This window comes from Pelophylax lessonae (genome assembly GCF_965119305.1).
Source record: "Pelophylax lessonae genome assembly, chromosome: 3".
NCBI lineage: Eukaryota > Metazoa > Chordata > Amphibia > Anura > Ranidae > Pelophylax > Pelophylax lessonae.
Window position 1 is genome coordinate 304277358 of NC_138770.1, and position 18326 is coordinate 304295683.

Here is an 18326-nt window from a genome sequence, read left to right on the forward strand (position 1 = left end):
ATAATTTGTCACCACTATAGATAGAAAACAAATTAATTGAAACTCAAGTTTATGCACTGAACCCTTCATGCCTATTCTATGTGCAGATATTGTTTTTAATAAAAATGATCCCTGTCATCTATTACATCATTCTTGAAATTACTTTGAGGTTGCAGAGCTATATCTTTTTTAGGATATCACTGGATTTGTATTTAGACTCTGTATGTAGATTTTGTAATACTGAGAGTTCTGAATTTCAGATTTTAGTTTGTGTTGCATTTTCTATAAATGACAGTGAGTTTCATTTTTATACACTAAGATCTAACTAATGCTGGCCATACAGTATAGGAAAAAGTGTCCGAAATTCGGTCATTTGGACAGTTCTTTCGTTTTTCGGCCAGGTAATGAGCACAAATCGGTTATCGGTTGTGATGTTTTTGAGCCGAAAAAACGAAGGACAAGTTTGGAAATTTTCTGCCGAATGAACGATAAATTGAAAGGTTAATGTGTTTCTCGTCCAAACTGTTTGCACTAGGTATATGTGAAAAAACAAACAAAAAAATGATTAATTTATGTCCATTGAACCATTTATCGGTCATTACATGATGGCACAATCGTTTGCTTTCACGACCGATTTTTCGTATAGAGTATGGCCAGCATAAATAATGTAAAGCATAAATGCATTTAATGCAGGTCCACATGATGCGCACAACATAATTTGGACTTGGATTCTGATTGCACCACCGATGCTTACACACACACATAAACTATTAGTGTAAGTCCTTCAAGTGTAAATGCATAGTAGTGCAAAGTACATGTCTTCACTCCAAAAGTTGAAATATTTCTTTTTTGTAAACTGTAATTTATATATTATTCGTTTGTCTACTCATAGTGCAGTTTTGCTTATGCATTGTTAAAACATGATACTTTTTTATATATAACTTATGCCTTATTTATGCCTGCATTGAAGAAAATTTAAATTTGCCCCCTAATGGGCAACAAAAGTGAAAGATACAAAAAGAAAAGTATAAATCATCAAGCATTTAAAACAAAAAAATCAAATGTTGCAATACAGTAATCAAAATAAGACCAAAAGTTGCTATACTGTAACACATTCAGCTTTATATATGATTTTTTTTTTTACTTGTTATCACAATTTGTATTTATTCATTTTTTACATTATTACCGTAAGTATTGTGAAACAAACAAATAAACATTATTATAATGCAAACCACACTTACTCTGAAATTATGCTTTTTATTTCTTTGTGAAGAGTGAAAAACAACTAGCATCTGCTCTGCATATATAAGAGAATGATACTGTGTGCCACAGGTGACATTCCCAGGTTTCCAATGCAGAAAGTAGTATTTGTGTCTTGAGTATTGGGAACTCATCCGCACTTACATTTAAATGCCTTACGAAGATTCTGCTCATAGATGGGAGCACAACTGGAAACTGGAAATTCCCCATCTACCAGGCTTAATGTGAACCAGTGCCCAGACTATGCACACAAGTTTATTTGCATATTGTGAACAAGCAATAAATATAAAAGAAGCCCTTATTCATCTCAGTAGCCATGGGCATTGTGACAAAATTAATCTTCTAAATTCAGAACAGAGCCATTGAAAATGAGTTTTATCCATGAGAGCAGATTTTACCATCCTGCCAGGTCTCTAATGAAAACACACAACAGATGTTTCTAAGCTGGAAGGCCTAGTGTACATATGCAGCAGCCCATGCCACCCCTCTGGAAAGTGATTCACAGTGGCTCACTTCAGAAGACATTTGGCAGGCAACTAGGAATCATCTCCTTAGTGCCTGTTTTAAGCCCATACCTTTCCGCTGCAACCAAATCATGCTGAAGGTGACAGGGAGCATGTGTACAACCCCATTCAGCTGTGTTTGCTCGGGGTTGTATTTCTAGTAAATTTCTATTTACTAGAAAATACACAAAAATGTATTTTTTGTTTTAGATTTACCATGTACAGCAAGATGTTTGCTATTACTTTTATTGGCCAGAAAAGCTTATTCGATGCCCCCCAAGTTTATTTTTTTACTTAGATCTGATCCAATTGTATAGTGGGAGTCAATGGGAATATCATTCCAAAGTAACGCAGTAAAATTAAAAGTGTGGGGTATGTAAAAAACAAACATACATACTCACCTAGATTGATGCAGTATCAATCCTGATGCTGTATTTGCCCCACGCTGCCAGTGGTTGGTCTTCAGTGAGCAGAGAGCAAGGTGGCTGACAGTCACTAGTTCTTTGTTCTACCCCTCCAGTGCTCACTGGATCGTTAGTCTGTGAAGGGGGCAGAAGCAGCTGGCTCAGGCTCTCAGCAATGTGCTGAGAGGATGAGCCAGCCTCAGGTCCAGGCATCTGGATGGATCCTGACAATAAAGTCAGGATCCCTCCAGAGCCTGGACTGGATGAGTGACGTCAGCCGACAGCAGACTTTAGCCTGAATATGGGTCACAGGAATGCACTCCTGTAACCCACAGGAGAAGTAGGGTCAAAGAAAATTTGGCCCTACTTCTCCTTTAACAGTTAGCATTTTGTGGTGTGTGCAGTTAGGCAGGACATTTACTTTTAAAAGTAGAGAAAGGTTTCACCTTAAATTGGCATACAAACACATGTTGAGAGTTGTTGTGTTTTATTTAAAGCAAAAGTTAAATGCCAATGCAAAGATATATTTTTTCTGGCAGTAAAAACGTACTCTTGTAGAAAAAGGGACATGTGGCAGTATAATTCCAGACACTGACAGCACAGAATAGGAATTATTTTAGAAGAACATAACCAGACCACAGTCGCATAGTAAATTCACATTCCTTAGCATGTTTTTTTTACACGAGACATTATGTGAAAATTCATCCATATTTAGTGATCGCCTAAATTTTGATTAGTAAAAAAATTAGTAAGGAAACATGGGAATTAACCTAATTATAACTAACAAGAAAAATTCAGTGATGGCCAAGTGAGTAAGTCATACTCAAAATCAGTGTTGGCACAATAGGGGATCATATTCAGACACAGTAATGGTACAGTGTCAGGGTGCCAGGAAATCAGACCACACAGTAATGCAGGTAAAATAATCACATAGCAACAGTGAGGAAATGAGAGCAGGAACAAGCTAGGGTCAAGTCCAGGAGCAGGTAGTAGTCCAAGCATGGGTCGGATCCAGAAGTGGGTAGCCTGTCAAAGCCGGTCATCTGCCAAAGCCGGTTTGTCAGCCAATGCCGGGTTGAGAGCCAGGAGAGTCGTCAGCCAAGCCAGGTCATGCACGGAGGAACACAGAGAACAAAAGACTGCTAGCAGAGATCCACCTTGGAGCACAACACAAGGGCAATGATAGCAACCCAGCAGGTGATAGCTATAGTCAGGTGTGTGAAATCATTAGTGTGTGACAACCAAGCAGCAGGAAGTGATGATGCAATCATAGTCTATAAGAGGCAGCAGTCTGCACATGTCCAAGATGGCTGCCAACAGGAGGGCAAGGTAAAACCTTGACACACAGTGAGGGGGCATACTCAAACCCCCCTATGGCACAGTGAGGGATCATACTTCAACCCCGTGATGGCACAGTGAGGAGTCATACTCAGACCCAGTGATGACAAAAGTGAGGGATCCTACTCAGTTCAGTGTTGGCACAATATGAGATCATACTCAGACTCAGTGATGACAGATTGAGGGTGTCAAGGTCAGAGATCAGGCACAGAGGCTAGTAGCTGTAGTGGCTTTCACCAACAAACAGGATAAGTATAGGTATAGCGTCCGAGGTGCAGGGAAAAAGCTCTAACTGATATTCACCAGAGCTCCTGATGGTTTTGCTGTATTTTAGTACCAGGTCATGGTCCTCAGGATTGCCTCAGCAGGGGTTGAGCAAGCCAAGGTCCAGAAGCAAATTTAACAGGTAAGGGTCGAGCAGAAGCATAGTCAGTATACAAGCCAAAGGTTATTAACAAGTGATAGCAGGTTGGGATGAAGCAGAAGTGTAGTCAAGGAGCCAGCCAGAGGTCGATAACGAGTGGTGACAAAGATACGGTTGGCAGCAGGAGTGACAAGAGTGAGATATTGGCTGGAGAGAACACAATACACTGGCAATCAGGAAGTGCAAAGGCAGGCTAAGCCACCTGCTCTGTGTCAATAGTGGCCCATTTGGGCACCTGCCAATAAGGAGATGCCTGGAGTGCCAGCAGGGGATTCCAGAAGAAGAGGATCAGGACTGCTCTATGTAAAGAAATTGCACAGAGCAGGTAAATATACCATGTTTGTTATTTTAATTTTAAAATTTAAGCTTTAAAGAGGTTGTAAACCTCCAAAAAAATATAAACCTGAAAGACAAAGGCATAAAGGCATCGCATACTAGCTCATCATGAAATACTTACCTTAGAATGAAGCCCCCGCAGCGGCGCCCGTTCATCACTGACATGACCGACATGTTCACCCATTTTCCTTCTGGGCTTGGGTCCTCCAGCAATCAGATTGGCCGGAGCCGTGATGATGTCACTTCCACACATGCGCGCAGAAGTCGCCTTTCAGGCACAGGGCTCTGAAGGAAAGGCACAGGGTGGCTGTTTCTTTAGAGCGCATGCGCCAGTGATGTCACTGGCTGCATGCAAAGTAAATATCTCCTAAACAGTGCACATTTAGGAGATATTTACAGTATCTATAGGAAAGCCTTATCATAGGCTTACCTTTAGATACAAGTTACAGAGGAAGCTTTACTTCCTCTTTAATGTCACTTTAAACTTGGAGACAATACAGATGGTATTTATATGCAGACTAGGTGATGGCACAGCAAGAAATTCATACATAGACTCAGTAATGGGAACAATGGGGGGAAAAAAACTTTTTTTTTCTTTAAAGCTGTTTCTTTTAAAATGATAAATAATACATCTATGACATGATATTTAAACTGTATAACATGAAGACCTTAATGAAAGATATATGTAAAGTCTTAGCTGCAAATTCTGGAATACAATTCCAGGAAAAACAAACCCTGGAATACAATTTAAGAAACACTGTACTTCTCAATGCAGTTCTCAAACAAGAGAAACATGTATTTCTGCCACTAGGGGGCACTGCATTGTTTTTTTTTGTGGCCCCATCTTGTACCTTCTACAGTTGGGTGATTGTTGGGATACAGTATATGATAGTTTCTGTCCTCCTAGTTGACAGGTAAGAAGGTCAATTTGCCTGACAAATTAGTTTATCTTTATAACCTTTAAATGATTCCTATTATTGTTCTCCACCATCACAGCATAATTTTACCTATAGACTGGTCAGTAAATTGTTTTAGTGCCAACGCGTGAGGCTAGCGATGAAGGCATCAATTGGGCGGAGCTTGGACGCCATGTACTGGAATTGCTTCTATGACATGCTTATATTCACCTACTGAAATGTGAGTGGTTTTACTGTTTTCTTTAAAAAAATGCAAAAACGATGTACACTATCAGTATCCTTTCTGCTTACTATATATTATCCTGCTTGTGGGAGATGATCATTGGTGAAAGAAGAGGACTGGAGAGGAGCAATGTTTCTATATGAAAATAAAGCGCTATTGTCTAATAGAGAAGGTGAGCAAATACCCACAAGATGGAGTAAAGGGCACCTGGGTGTGCATGGTGTGGAAAGTGAAGTCATGTTCACAATTTGGAGATCTTCGCAATCACAATATGAGATTGTACGGAAACTAAATGGTGTATGGAACGTGTTCATTTATGGATTTTACACTTTTTTACACCTTTTTTCACTTTTGAGATATATATATATATATATATATCCACATTGCCCACACAGAGAGAGACCACTTCATATTGCCCACAAAGAGAGAAAGAGACCACTCCACATTGACTGCACAGAGAGAGAGACAACTCCACATTGACTGCACAGAGAGAGAGAGACCGTTCCACATTGCCTGCACAGAGAGAGAGAGAGAGAGACTGTTGCAAATTGACTGCACAGAGAGAGAGAGAGACCATTCCCCATTGCCGGAAAGGAGAGAGAGACTGTTCCACATTGCCTGCACAGAGAGAGAGACTGTTCCACATTGCCTGCACAGAGAGAGAGAGAGAGAGACCATTCCACATTGCCTGCACAGAGAGAGAGAGAGAGACCATTCCACATTGCCTGCACTGAGAGAGAGAGAGAGACCGTTCCACATTGCCTGCACAGAGAGAGAGACCGTTCCACATTGACTGCACAGAGAGAGAGAGAGCGAGAGAGAGAGAGAAAGAGACTGTTCCACATTGCCTGCACATAGAGAGAGAGAGACTGTTCCACATTGCCTGTACAGAGAGAGAGAGAGAGAGAGACTGTTCCACAATGCCTGCACAGAGAGAGAGAGACTGTTTCAAATTGCCTGCACAGAAAGAGACCATTCCACATTGCCTGCACAGAGAGAGAAAGAGACCATTCCACATTGCCCGCACAGAGAGAGAGACTGTTCCACATTGCCTGCACAGAGAGAGAGAGACCGTTCCATACTCAGGGCCTGACTGGGAATAAAATTCAGCCCTGGAAATAATTTCATACCAGCCCCATAGCATTATTATACCGACCCAACAGCATAACACCATTATTTTCTTGTTCATTAAAGGGAAAATCATGCATTTTAAAGCACATTTGAAGAGTGTATTATGTATAGATAAGACAGACATGAAAGCATATAGGGCTTTATATATATATATATATATATATATATATATATATATATATATATATATATATATATATACTGTATATAAGCAAATTCCGGTTACAAGTGGTGTAAAAGTGCGGACACGGTACAGGAGGTGGTCATAGGCTGTGTGGGCATGGTACAGGAAATGTCAGAGGCTACGGACATGGTACAGGAGGACATGTCAGAGGCTGTGGGCATGGTGCAGGAGATGCAGGGGCTGCAGACATGGTACAGGAGATGCAGGGGATGCGGACATAGTACAGGAGATTTCAGAGGCTGTGGACATGGTACAGGAGATGCAGGTGCAGCGGACATGGTACAGGAGATGCAGAGGCTGCGGACATGGTGCAGGAGATGCAGAGGCTGCGGACACAGTTCAGGAGATGCAGGGGCTGCGGACACGGAGCAGGAGATCCAGAGGCTGAGGGCATGGTGCAGGAGATGCAGGGCTGTGGACATGGTACTGAAGAAGCAGGGGCTGCGGGCATGGTGTAGGATGTGCAGGGGCTGCGGAAATGGTACAGGAGATGCAGGGGCTGCGGGCATGGTGCAGGAGGTGCAGGGGCTGTGGACATGGTACAGGAAGAGCAGGGGCTGCAGGCATGATGCAGGGGCTGCGGGCATGGTGCAGGAGATGCAGGGCTGTGGACATGGTACTGAAGATGCAGAGGCTGCAGGCATGGTGCAGGAGATGCAGGGGCTGTGGACATGGTGCAAGAGATGCAGGGCTTTGGACATGGTACTGAAGATGCAGAGGCTGCAGGCATGGTGCAGGAGATGCAGGGGCTGTGGACATAGTGGAGGAGATGCAGTGCTGCGGACATGGTACAGGAGAATCTCCTGTACCATGTCCGCAGCACTGCATCTCCCGAGAAGATGCAGGGGCTGCGGAGGAGTCTCACTTACCTTTTTGTGAGGCGCCTTAAATTTAAAAATGACGCCGCCCGGCGCCAACCCGTCACCGTGCATGCTTCGTCTGCCCGAGAATAGCCGAACGTGTACGGGCTTTCCTGAGCAGCGGCACATGCACAGTGCACATGTCGGGCCGGCCGCGGCCATTTTCTTTACAGGTTTTAGCAGCCTCAGCGCAGGGGGACTTGCCGGCCTACTGGGAAAAATTTCCCAGAATCCCAGTAGGCCAGTCCGGCCCTGTCCATACTGCCTGCACAGAGAGTGAGAGACTGTTCCACATTGCCCACACAGAGAGAGACCGATCCACATTGCCTGCACAGAGAGAGAGAGACTGTTCCACATTGCCCGCACAGAGAGAGAGAAAGACCGTTCCACATTGCCTGCATAGAGAGAGAGAGAAAGGGAACGTTCCACATTGCCCGCACAGAGAAAGAGGGAACGTTCCACATTGCTTGCACAGAAAGAGAGAGACTGTTCCACTTTGTCTGCACAGATAGAGAGAGAGAGACTGTTCAACGTTGCCTGCACAGAGAGAGAGACCATTCCACATTACCCGCACAGAAAGAGAGAGACCGTTCCACATTGCCCACACAGAGAGAGAGAGAGACCATTCCACATTGCCCACCCAGAGAAAGAGAGACTGTTCCACATTGCCTGCACAGAGAGAAAGAGAGACCGTTCCACATTGTCTGCACACAGAGAGAGAGAGAGAGACAGTTCCACAATGCCTGCAGAGAGAGAGACTATTCCACATTGCCTGCACAGAGAGAGAGAGACTGTTCCACATTGCCTGCACAGAGAGAGAGACCATTGCACATATGCACAGAGAGAGAGAGAGAGAGAGAGAGAGAGACTGTTCCACATTGCCTGCACAGAGAGAGAGAGAGAGACTGTTCCACATTGCCTGCATAGAGAGAGACCATTCCACATTACCCGCACAGAGAGAGAGACCATTCCACATTGCCTACACAGAGAGAGAGAGGTCGCTCCACATTGCCCACAGAGAGAGAGAGACCATTCCACATATGCACAGAGAGAGAGAGAGAGACCGTTCCACATTGCCTGCACAGAGAGAGAGAGACTGTTCCACATTGCATGCATAGAGAGAGACCATTCCACATTACCCGCACAGAGAGAGAGACCATTCCACATTGCCTACACAGAGAGAGAGGTCGCTCCACATTGCCCACAGAGAGAGAGAGAGAGAGAGAGAGACCATTCCACGTTGCCTGCACAGAAAGGGAGGGAGACTGCAAATTGCCTGCAATGAGAGAAACAATCTCTCTCAGTGGGGGGCAATCATTGCAGAGCAGTCTCTCAGACTGCTCCACATGATTGCCCCTAGAGAGACCGAGACAGGGAGCCTGCCCCATGCAAGGAAACAGATCATAGATTTGTTTATGTCTGATATTAGTGTCCACATTAGATGTGCCATATTCCTGCTGTTACTATAAGGCTGGCCATATATTATGCAATTTTCTATCCTTTAACCACGGGTTGAAAATCGCTTGATTTCCCCATCAACGCAGACAGTGTTAATGAGGGAATCCCTCCTGTTGCGCTATTGTATTTTGTCTATTGGGAGGTTTCCCAGCCATCAGAATACAGTGATCACTGCTAGCAGCTATGGCAGTCAGCAGTGATTGAAAAAAAACGACAGACTGGATGTACTGAAGTCAATTGATAGATCAACTTGAGTACAGCCAACCTGCCCGTGGATGGATCAAAATTCAGCTGGTTCAGCAGAAATTTTGATTTGTCCATGGGGGGCTTAAGTCCACAAGTCTCTGGGTTACACAATATCCCCAAATCTTCTATAAAGTGCTCCACTTAGGTATAGAAATTCCCTTCCAACTCCACCTTATTTCCATAACTCTCTTTAGGTCTTAGATGTGCAAAAAAATATGGTGAGAGCACATCTAATCCGTAAGAGAGTTATGGAAATAAGATGGAGGTGGAAATGAACTGTGCCATTACCTGGACGGACTGGCATTTAGGAAGTTAAAACAGGCAGAGAGGAAATGTGATATCACCTCCTCACTGACTGTCAAATGCCTCTGAAAAGTGACCTGAGCATCGATCAGTTTTTTAGAGGAGTGACAGTGCACTGAAGACTTTTTAGGTTGTGCGTTTTTTAGGTTTCTGCTTTTTCTGAAAGCGCACTAAAGATGCAGCATGCAGGCTTTTTTGTGCACTTTCAGAAAATGCAGGAAAAATGTGCAACCTAATCAAAGCACACCAGTGTGAGCCTATTTCATAGCACATAGGACCAGGTATTGTCACAGGCAGCTGAAAGAAAACTCTCTGGCCCCTTTTACACAGGCACCTCTGCTCCACTAGGTGGATGACAGGTCTGTGTCCGCCCTGCTATGCAGAGCAGACACAAACACAGTTCCGCTCTCCTCTATGGGGAAATCGGATGGAACTGGACCGCCTGTCCGTTTCCATCTGATCCTATCTGACTTGATCCACCAGACGGATGGAAAAAGGACTACCATTAGTCTGGATTTGGCAGACAGGATCAGATTGGATAGCGGTGGGGGAGGCTGTGCTCTGTAAGACTGAGAACAGAACACAGACTCTTAGCCCTGTGACAGGTGCAGCTAACATCCCTGTCACAGGACACACCGCCGGTTCGCAGCTGCAGCGTGGGATGGAGGGATCACTTCATTCCTTCCCTGCTTCTTGGACCTCAATCCATCCCTACCCACTCCCCCGCTAGCACCACTTGTGCAGTAGCACTCGGCTAGCTCCAGAACTGTGCATGCAGTTTTTACCAGGAATTAGAGCGTCCCGGGAGGCAATTTCCCCTCTGCCCCCCCAGGCCAGTCTGCCCGAGTTCTGGATCATCACAAAGTGTTTCTTCATCAGCAGCATCTTCAAGTAGGGAAGTGTTACAAACCACGGCCACACAAAAATACACAATAACTTCATTTATGGATAACCAGAGAACTAAAAATAAGAAGAAAATTGATCAAGCTCTTGAAAGAGCAATATACTGTATGCTTCTGGATCAGCTTTGTTAAAATACATGAAAATGCATATTGGCAAGGAAGCTTTTAAATTGTTACAAGGGAAGGGGGGGGGGGGGTACCTGTTCTCATATATAGTTGAATGTTCTACACATATACAGTTCTTGTTATTCCATTTGTAAAAAAAAAAAATACAATTTTAAAAAACAAGTTTTGTTTATTTACTGAAAAAGCTTTACTTTTTTTTCAAGCATATTACTTTTATACACACTGCATTTCCCCTTCCAGTTGTAACATAGTGACTTTTCATTTGTAAAACTACTCCACATTGATTTTTTTTTTTAATTTTTCCAAAAAACAAAACAGGGGGAAATAAAAAATTTTTTTCTCATGGCTTTCAAATTTCCAGAAATTTTACAACTCTAGTGAAGGTACTGTGAGGCATTCATGCTCAAACTCTGAGATGGCGCAGTTAGCAATTCAAACTCATTCAAATTCAGTGACAGCATAGTAAGGGATTTAAAATCAGACTGGCAGTCAGTGATGACACAATGAATGATTCAAACCTAAACTCAATGACAGCACAGTAAGAAATTCATACACCAATTCAGTTATGGTACAGCGAGAGAGTAATACGCAAACCCAGTGACACCACAGTGAGGCATGCATTATCAAACTGAGTGTGGTACAGTAAGAGGTTTAAACTCAAATTCAATAATGGTACAGTGAGAGCCTTCGGAGTCAGGCTGCACATGCTCAGTTTGGTGTGTATTGCTAGAGAGCTTTTTTTTTCGTGGGAGGGTGCATGTGATCAGCACAGGGCCAGTCAACACTGTCCAGACAGAGGATTAGGGGTCCTGAATCCTGATAGGACAGCTCGGTGCAGTATGAAAGCTCCTCCTACAAGCTTAACCAGGAACTTATAAAAGTTACAAGATTGCTATATACTGTTGATGAGAAAAGGTATTTAGCAGTTTATATTTATGAAAATAATTGTATTTCCATGTTCTGTGTACTGTGGGAGACCAGATACAGTGAATGAAGTGTCCTAGGTTTAGCAACACTTTAAACATATATGCAGTAAACACTATAATTTCCTTTGAGTCATAAAAAGGAAAGGATTGATGTCCATCACACAGGAATTTAAGATTAAAAATATATGTGTGACTATGATTAATTGCAGCAGTCTGTGCCACCTTTCAGGGGGGAGGAGGGAATGGGTACGTGTTTTTGACAGGTACCCTTCCCCACTTTTGGGAGACAGTGCTGCGGCGCCGTCCCTCAGAAGTTCCACTGTGTGTGTGTGTATGTATATGTATGTGTGTGTGTGTGTATTTAATTTTAATGGTTCAAATGTCAGGCAAAATGGTCGGCCCTCACGCATGTTCACTTCATCAAATCTGGCCCTCTTTGAAAAAAGTTTGGACACCACTGCCTTAGAGTGAATGGCAACGGCAGCACCCAGCAGCCGATCAGAAAATCAACTGGGGTGCTGACATTGCAGGCTCCCAGGACAGGTAAGTGTCTATATATTAAAAGTCAGCAGCTATAATATTTGTAGCTGCTGACTTTTAAAATTTTTTACCACAGCTGGAACACCGCTTTAACTTGCATTTTTAGACAGAAACTAGCAATGTCAGCACCTACATTTCTTCTAAGATGGGTGTTCCTAAATATATCTAACTCACAGCTGTATCTATATTTAAATTATACCCATACCTAAAAACACAAATGTAACATTTTGCAGCCAACTAGGACTTGGTGAAAACTGTATTTTAATTAAAATAGTTGATGATACAGAATCCTTTAGTAAACAAAATGTCATTAGAGTTTACATCTACTTTAAAGCCATACAACTTTAATTAAAGTTAAACCACAAAGTGTCATATTTCTGATATGTGTCTGTTGTACTATGTACTTAAAAAGTATACTGTTCTCTTTGTATTGTTTAATTTGTGGTAAATGCCAGGTGTTCCTGCGAGTGTTTTCCTATTTCAAACTGACCAGGGCATGAGTGCACATCCAGCATGGTCAGTTTTCTGGCTGTGCTGGGAGAACAGCCTGCCTGTCTTTCAATGGCCAAGATTTGTGCTGACATGCCCCCCTGCACAGCCACTCTCTCCACCCCCACCTCTCTAAGGCCCTTATGCGGCTGAGAACAGCTTATGTGACCACTTACTAAAAAAAAGAAGAAAAAGGGTATTTAATATATATATATATATATATATATATATATATATATATATATATATATATATATATATATATATACTGTATATAATGTCATGCCTTTTATTTCTATTTTAAATTGACTGAGTTGTATTTTGCTTTTTTCGTTGATAGGCATGTATATGTAATTTTACCATTAGACTATAGAAACAGTGAATAGGTTAGAAACAGAGACTACCACACTTATGTAGTAAAGTAAAACACAAAGCAATGAAGATTTGTCAAGTCTAATAACCAAAATTATTTTACTACTGTAATGTCAATAGAGAATTTTTAGATAATTTGCATTACCTTCCTAAATAGAACAGCAAAAGAATCTAAGGTTCATGCATTCCGGGATTAACCTAACAATCTCCATAGAGGCTGACAATGAATAAACTGCTAATGAGCTGTGACAAGCCAGCTACTTACTTTGATGTATCTAATTTAAATTAAAGAAAGAAATCAAGTATTTGATTGAGGTGGTTTTTAGTACATGTCTGCAATTTTGCAAAATAACAAATGTCAACTTTTCCAAATGCCATAATCATGCTTGAAAAAATTCTAATGCTTTCAGTTCAAGCATCAAATAAACTTTGATGTTACTTGACTGACATCTACTGGAAAAACTGTAAACAACACGTACAGTTATTCCAAAACTGTTTTGATATGCATGTAAAATATTACTAAGTTTAATATAATTTCATAAATTTAGACACCAGAAATCCATCTAGTGTATGTTAAATTGTTTGATGCTGTTTTACTGTATGTACAGTATCTCACAAAAGTGAATACACCCCTCAAATTTTTGTAAATATTTTATTATATTTTTTCATGTGCCAACACTAAAGAAATGACACTTTGCTACAATGTAAAGTAGTGAGTGTACAGCTTGTATAACAGTGTAAATTTGCTGTCCCCTCAAAATAACTCAACACACAGCCAATAATGTCTAAACCGCTGGCAACAAAAGTGAGTACACCCTAAGTGAAAATGTCAAAATTGGTCTGAATTAGCCATTTTCCCTCCCTGGTGTCATATGACTCATTAGTGTTACAAGGCCTCAGGTGTGAATGGGGGGCAGGTGTGTTGAATTTGGTGTTATCGCTCTCACTCTCTCATACTAGTTACTGGAAGTTCAACATGGCACCTCATGACAAAGAACTCTTTGAGGATCTGAAAAAAAGAATTGTTGCTCAATATAAAGATGGTCTAGGCTATAAGAAGATTGCCAAGACCCTGAAACTGAGCTCAAGCTTGGTGGTGAAGACCATACAGTGGTTTAATAAGACAGGTTCCCCTCAGAACAGGCCTCGCCATGGTCGACCAAAGAAGTTGAGTGCACATGCTCAGCGTCATATCCAGAGATTGTCTTTGGGAAATAGATGTATGAGTGCTGCCAGCATTGCTGCAGAGGTTGAAGGGGTGAGGGGTCAGCCTGTCAGTGCTCAGACCATACGCCGCACACTGCAATAAATTGGGCTGCATGGCTGTCGTCCCAGAAGGAAGCCACCTCTAAAGATGATGCACAATAAAGCCTTCAAACTGTTTGCTGAAGACAAGCAGACTAAGAGCATGGATTACTGGAATCATGTCCTTTTGGTCTGATGAGACCAAGATAAACTTATTTGGTTCAGATGGTGTCAAGCGTGTGTGGCAGCAACCAGGTGAGGAGTACAAAGACAAGCATGGTGGTGGGAGTGTCATGGTCTTAGGCTGCATGAGTGCTGCCAGCACTGGTGAGCTACAGTTCATTGAGGGAACCATGAATGCCAACATGTACTGTGACATACTGAAGGAGAGCATGATCCCCTCCCTTTGGAGACGGGCAGTATTCCAACATAATAATGACCCCAAACACACCTCCAAGACAACCAATGCCTTGCTAAAGAAGCTGAGGGTAAAGGTGATGAACTGGCCAAGCATGTCTCCAGACCTAAACCCTATTGAGCATCTGTGGGGCATCCTCAAATGGAGGGTGGAGGAGCACAAAGTCTCTAACATCCACCAGCTCTGTGATGTCATCATGGAGGAGTGGAAGAGGACTCCAATGGCAACCTGTGAAGCTCTGGTGAACTCCATGCCCAAGAGGGTTAAAGCAGTGCTGGAAAATAATGGTGGCCACACAAAATATTGACATTTTTGGCCCAATTTGGACAAATTGTACTTAGGGGTGTACTCACTTTTGCTTCCAGTGGCTTGTACATTAATGGCTGTGTGTTGAGTTATTTTGAAGGGACAGAAAATTGACACTGTTATACAAGCTGTACACTACTTTACATTGTAGCAAAGTGTCATTTCTCCAGTGTTGTCACATGAAAAGACATAATAAAATATTAACAAAAATGTGAGGGGTGTACTCACTTTTGTGAGATACTGTATATCTTAGTATAATTCTTTATTCGGCTACATCATTTACACAAAATCAGGGCTGATATGTTTTAGCTATTACTAAGCATTGATCCTGTGGATATGATATGGCCAAATAAAGGATTATACTAAGGGGTTATCAAGTTGCCAGTTAAATCTATGCTTTGGATATACAAACATGGGAGTGGGGATCCCTCAGCCTGAGCACCGAATCTCAGCAAGTATTTTTTAATTGTGCGGTTGAGCTTGGGTATCTTCTGTTAGTAACTATTCTATGTATGCTTTAAACACCCAATTGGGTACTGGGAACATTTCTGTTTTTCTAAATGCCCATGCACCCAATAAGCCATTTGAAGCAAACACAGGCTAGGGTTTAAAAATATGTTTTTTTTCACAAACATTTGTACATTGAGGCAATAACACCATGTAAAAATAAAAAAAAATAACACTAATTATGTTTGTTTGCTTGTTTGTAGTATGTGGGGAGCCACGATTTACCAGGTCAAAGCTGGCAAGAATTGCACGAGGAAGTACAGCAAAGAAAGGCATTTCTCCCTGGATAGCCATGTTTTCCAGTGCATGGAGTGGCCAACCCTATTGCGGTGGCTCTCTCATTGGTAAGCCCAATCCTATGTTAGGGTGATCAGAGATTTCTGGTTGCCAGGACAGTCCCCAATTTTAGGAGGCTGTCCCCAGCTAAGAAGTGTCTCTGATTTCATTTTCTTTAAAAAAAATGCAGCTCAAAGGCTGCATAATAATCTACCTGGAAACAGTTGCTGTTCTCTCATTGGCTGTCTGGAGGAGGAGGAGGGAGGGGAGTGGTGCATGCATTAGCTGCTGTCAGTATTCACTAGTCATTGGTCTGTGGATGTCATGTGATCCACCTTCCCAGGTAGTGCACACTTTCGAGCAGGAGGTGAGGAGGTGGAGGAGATGCCACGCTGCTCCTGGATTTGGGCACATATACATTCAGTAAGTGCTAGTAAGGCACCCAAGTGTAAACAAGCTGGGGAGGATGATATCTAATAGTGTCCTATTTTGGGTTTGTGGCCCTAGACAGTAATGTGAAAGACTGCAATCAAATGTGTCTCTCCAAACCTTTTAGCCCATTGCATTTTCATCATTTAACAACAAAGGGTTTAGGAATAGCACTGATGCGGAACACTCCTTGAAGTAACCAATGAATATATATAGTCGCAGAAGTTAGTAAAACAGTGTTGAGCAGTGGTAAATCCCAGGATAGTTAATACATACATTATATTGTCAAAAGCATTGGGACTCCTGCCTTTGCACGCACATGAACTTTAATGGCATCCCAGTCTTAGTCCGTAGGGTTCAATATTGAGTTGGCACACACTTTGCAGCTATAACAGCTTCAACTCTTCTGGGAAGGCTGTCCACAAGGTTTGGGAGTGTGTCTATGGGAATGTTTGACCATTTCTCCAGAAGCGCATTTGTGAGGTCAGCCACTGACCTGACTGACCTGACTAATGGAGGGGGGATTATGGTCTGGGGGTGTATTTCAGGGGTTGGGCTTGGCCCCTTAGTTCCAGTGAAGGGAACTCTTAAGGCTTCAGCATACCAAGACATTTTGGACAATTTCATGCTCCCAACTTTGTGGGAACAGTTTGGGAATGATCCCTTCCAGTTCCAACATGACTGCACACCAGTGAACACAGCAAGTTCCATAAAACACATGGATGAGCGAGTTTGGGGTGGAGGAACTTGACTGGTCTGCAAAGAGTTCTGACCTCAACACGATAGAAGACCTTTGGGTTGAATTAGACTGCGAGCCAGGCCTTTTCTCCAACATCAGTACCTGACTTCACAAATGCGCTTCTGGAAGAATGGTCAAACATTCCCATAGACACACTCCTAAACCTTGTAGACAGCTTTCCCAGAAGAGTTGAAGCTGGTATAGCTGCAAAGGGTGGGCCAACTCAGTATAGAACCCTATGGACTAAGACTGGGGTACCATTAAAGTTCATGTGCGTGTAAAGGCAAGTGTCCCAATACTTTGACAATATAGCGTATGCTGTAGCTGTCAATTTTAATATTTCTGTACATTTTACAGAATGCACTGATTGAGCATAACATATATATTTCTGGATGGGCATTAGGGGTGATAAGAAATTATATTTATACAATGCAGTATATAAATATAAGTCCCTATTTCTCATTATGGTATGTCCACTGAGTGCTGTGGCTTATTTTACCCCATACTACAAGCCATGCATCTTGAAGCAGCACTCACATTATTGTCCACGCTTCCAGGTATTTAGCGGGTGGTGAACGCATTTAGTTTCTTGATACTATCAAGGCATCCCTTCTAACATTGCAGGCATATCTTAAATTAATTAATTTGTGGGAAGCAAGTTTTTCAGGCAATGGTGCTTCTGAAATAAAAGAAAAGGCATCAGTTTAAAAAAAATGCCCAAATGGTATCTGTTATTCCCAGGGGAAAATGCCAGGGAACACTCTGCACTCCTATCCACCACCACAGTGGCATTACTGACCAAGGTAAATATACACTGCAGAGAAGGACTCCCAACACAGCTCTTGACTTGGACACAGTAGTCAGTGCCACTGTGCTGCTCATGCTGTCCACCCTAGGCGTTCTTGTCATGGTATGACCAGACTTGCATCATTCTGGGCACAGAAAGTGTTGCACACTCCCAAACCAAGTTACTTTCTAAAGATGTTCCACCCACTAGGCTTCAAGGTCTGAGATTTACCACTGCCAGAACAATCCACAAGCCAATCCCCAGAGGGAGAAATAGGTCTCAAGGTCTGAGATTTACCACCAACCCTGCCACTGCCAGGAAATGCCATAGGCCACTCTCAAGACTCCCCAGAGGGAGAAAGAGGACTGGGTATAAAAGCCAGAGGGCTTCAGGAGTCAAGCTCCACCACACATAAGAGGAAAAATCCTGGAAGAAAGGGAAGAACACATCACACATCTCAGGAGGCTGCAGGAGCAGTTTCACAGAACCTCTTAGAAAGTTATGGCTGACTCCAACATTCAAAAAAAGCAACATTGGGAATCCTAAGTGAAGAATAGGCTACGTGGAATACATCACTGGACCCCCATGGGCTATGTGGGCAGTATTTGTATCTGCTTACTTTAAATTTTTGAGAAAATGAGTGATGTTCCCCTTTAAGTTATCACAGACAAGCTTTTTTTAGTGTACCCTTTATTTAG

At 42.5% G+C, this 18326-nt stretch overlaps 1 protein-coding gene across 1 annotated transcript in view; it reads left to right on the forward strand.

Annotated features, from left to right (window-relative positions):
* Nucleotides 1-18326, forward strand: part of MASP1 (MBL associated serine protease 1) — a 175087-nt gene that overhangs the window by 119463 nt on the left and 37298 nt on the right. Inside the window, exon 11 of the mRNA XM_082249635.1 lies at nucleotides 15601-15741. Coding sequence (XP_082105761.1) covers nucleotides 15601-15741 — 141 coding nt within the window. The remainder of the gene's footprint in view (nucleotides 1-15600; nucleotides 15742-18326) is intronic.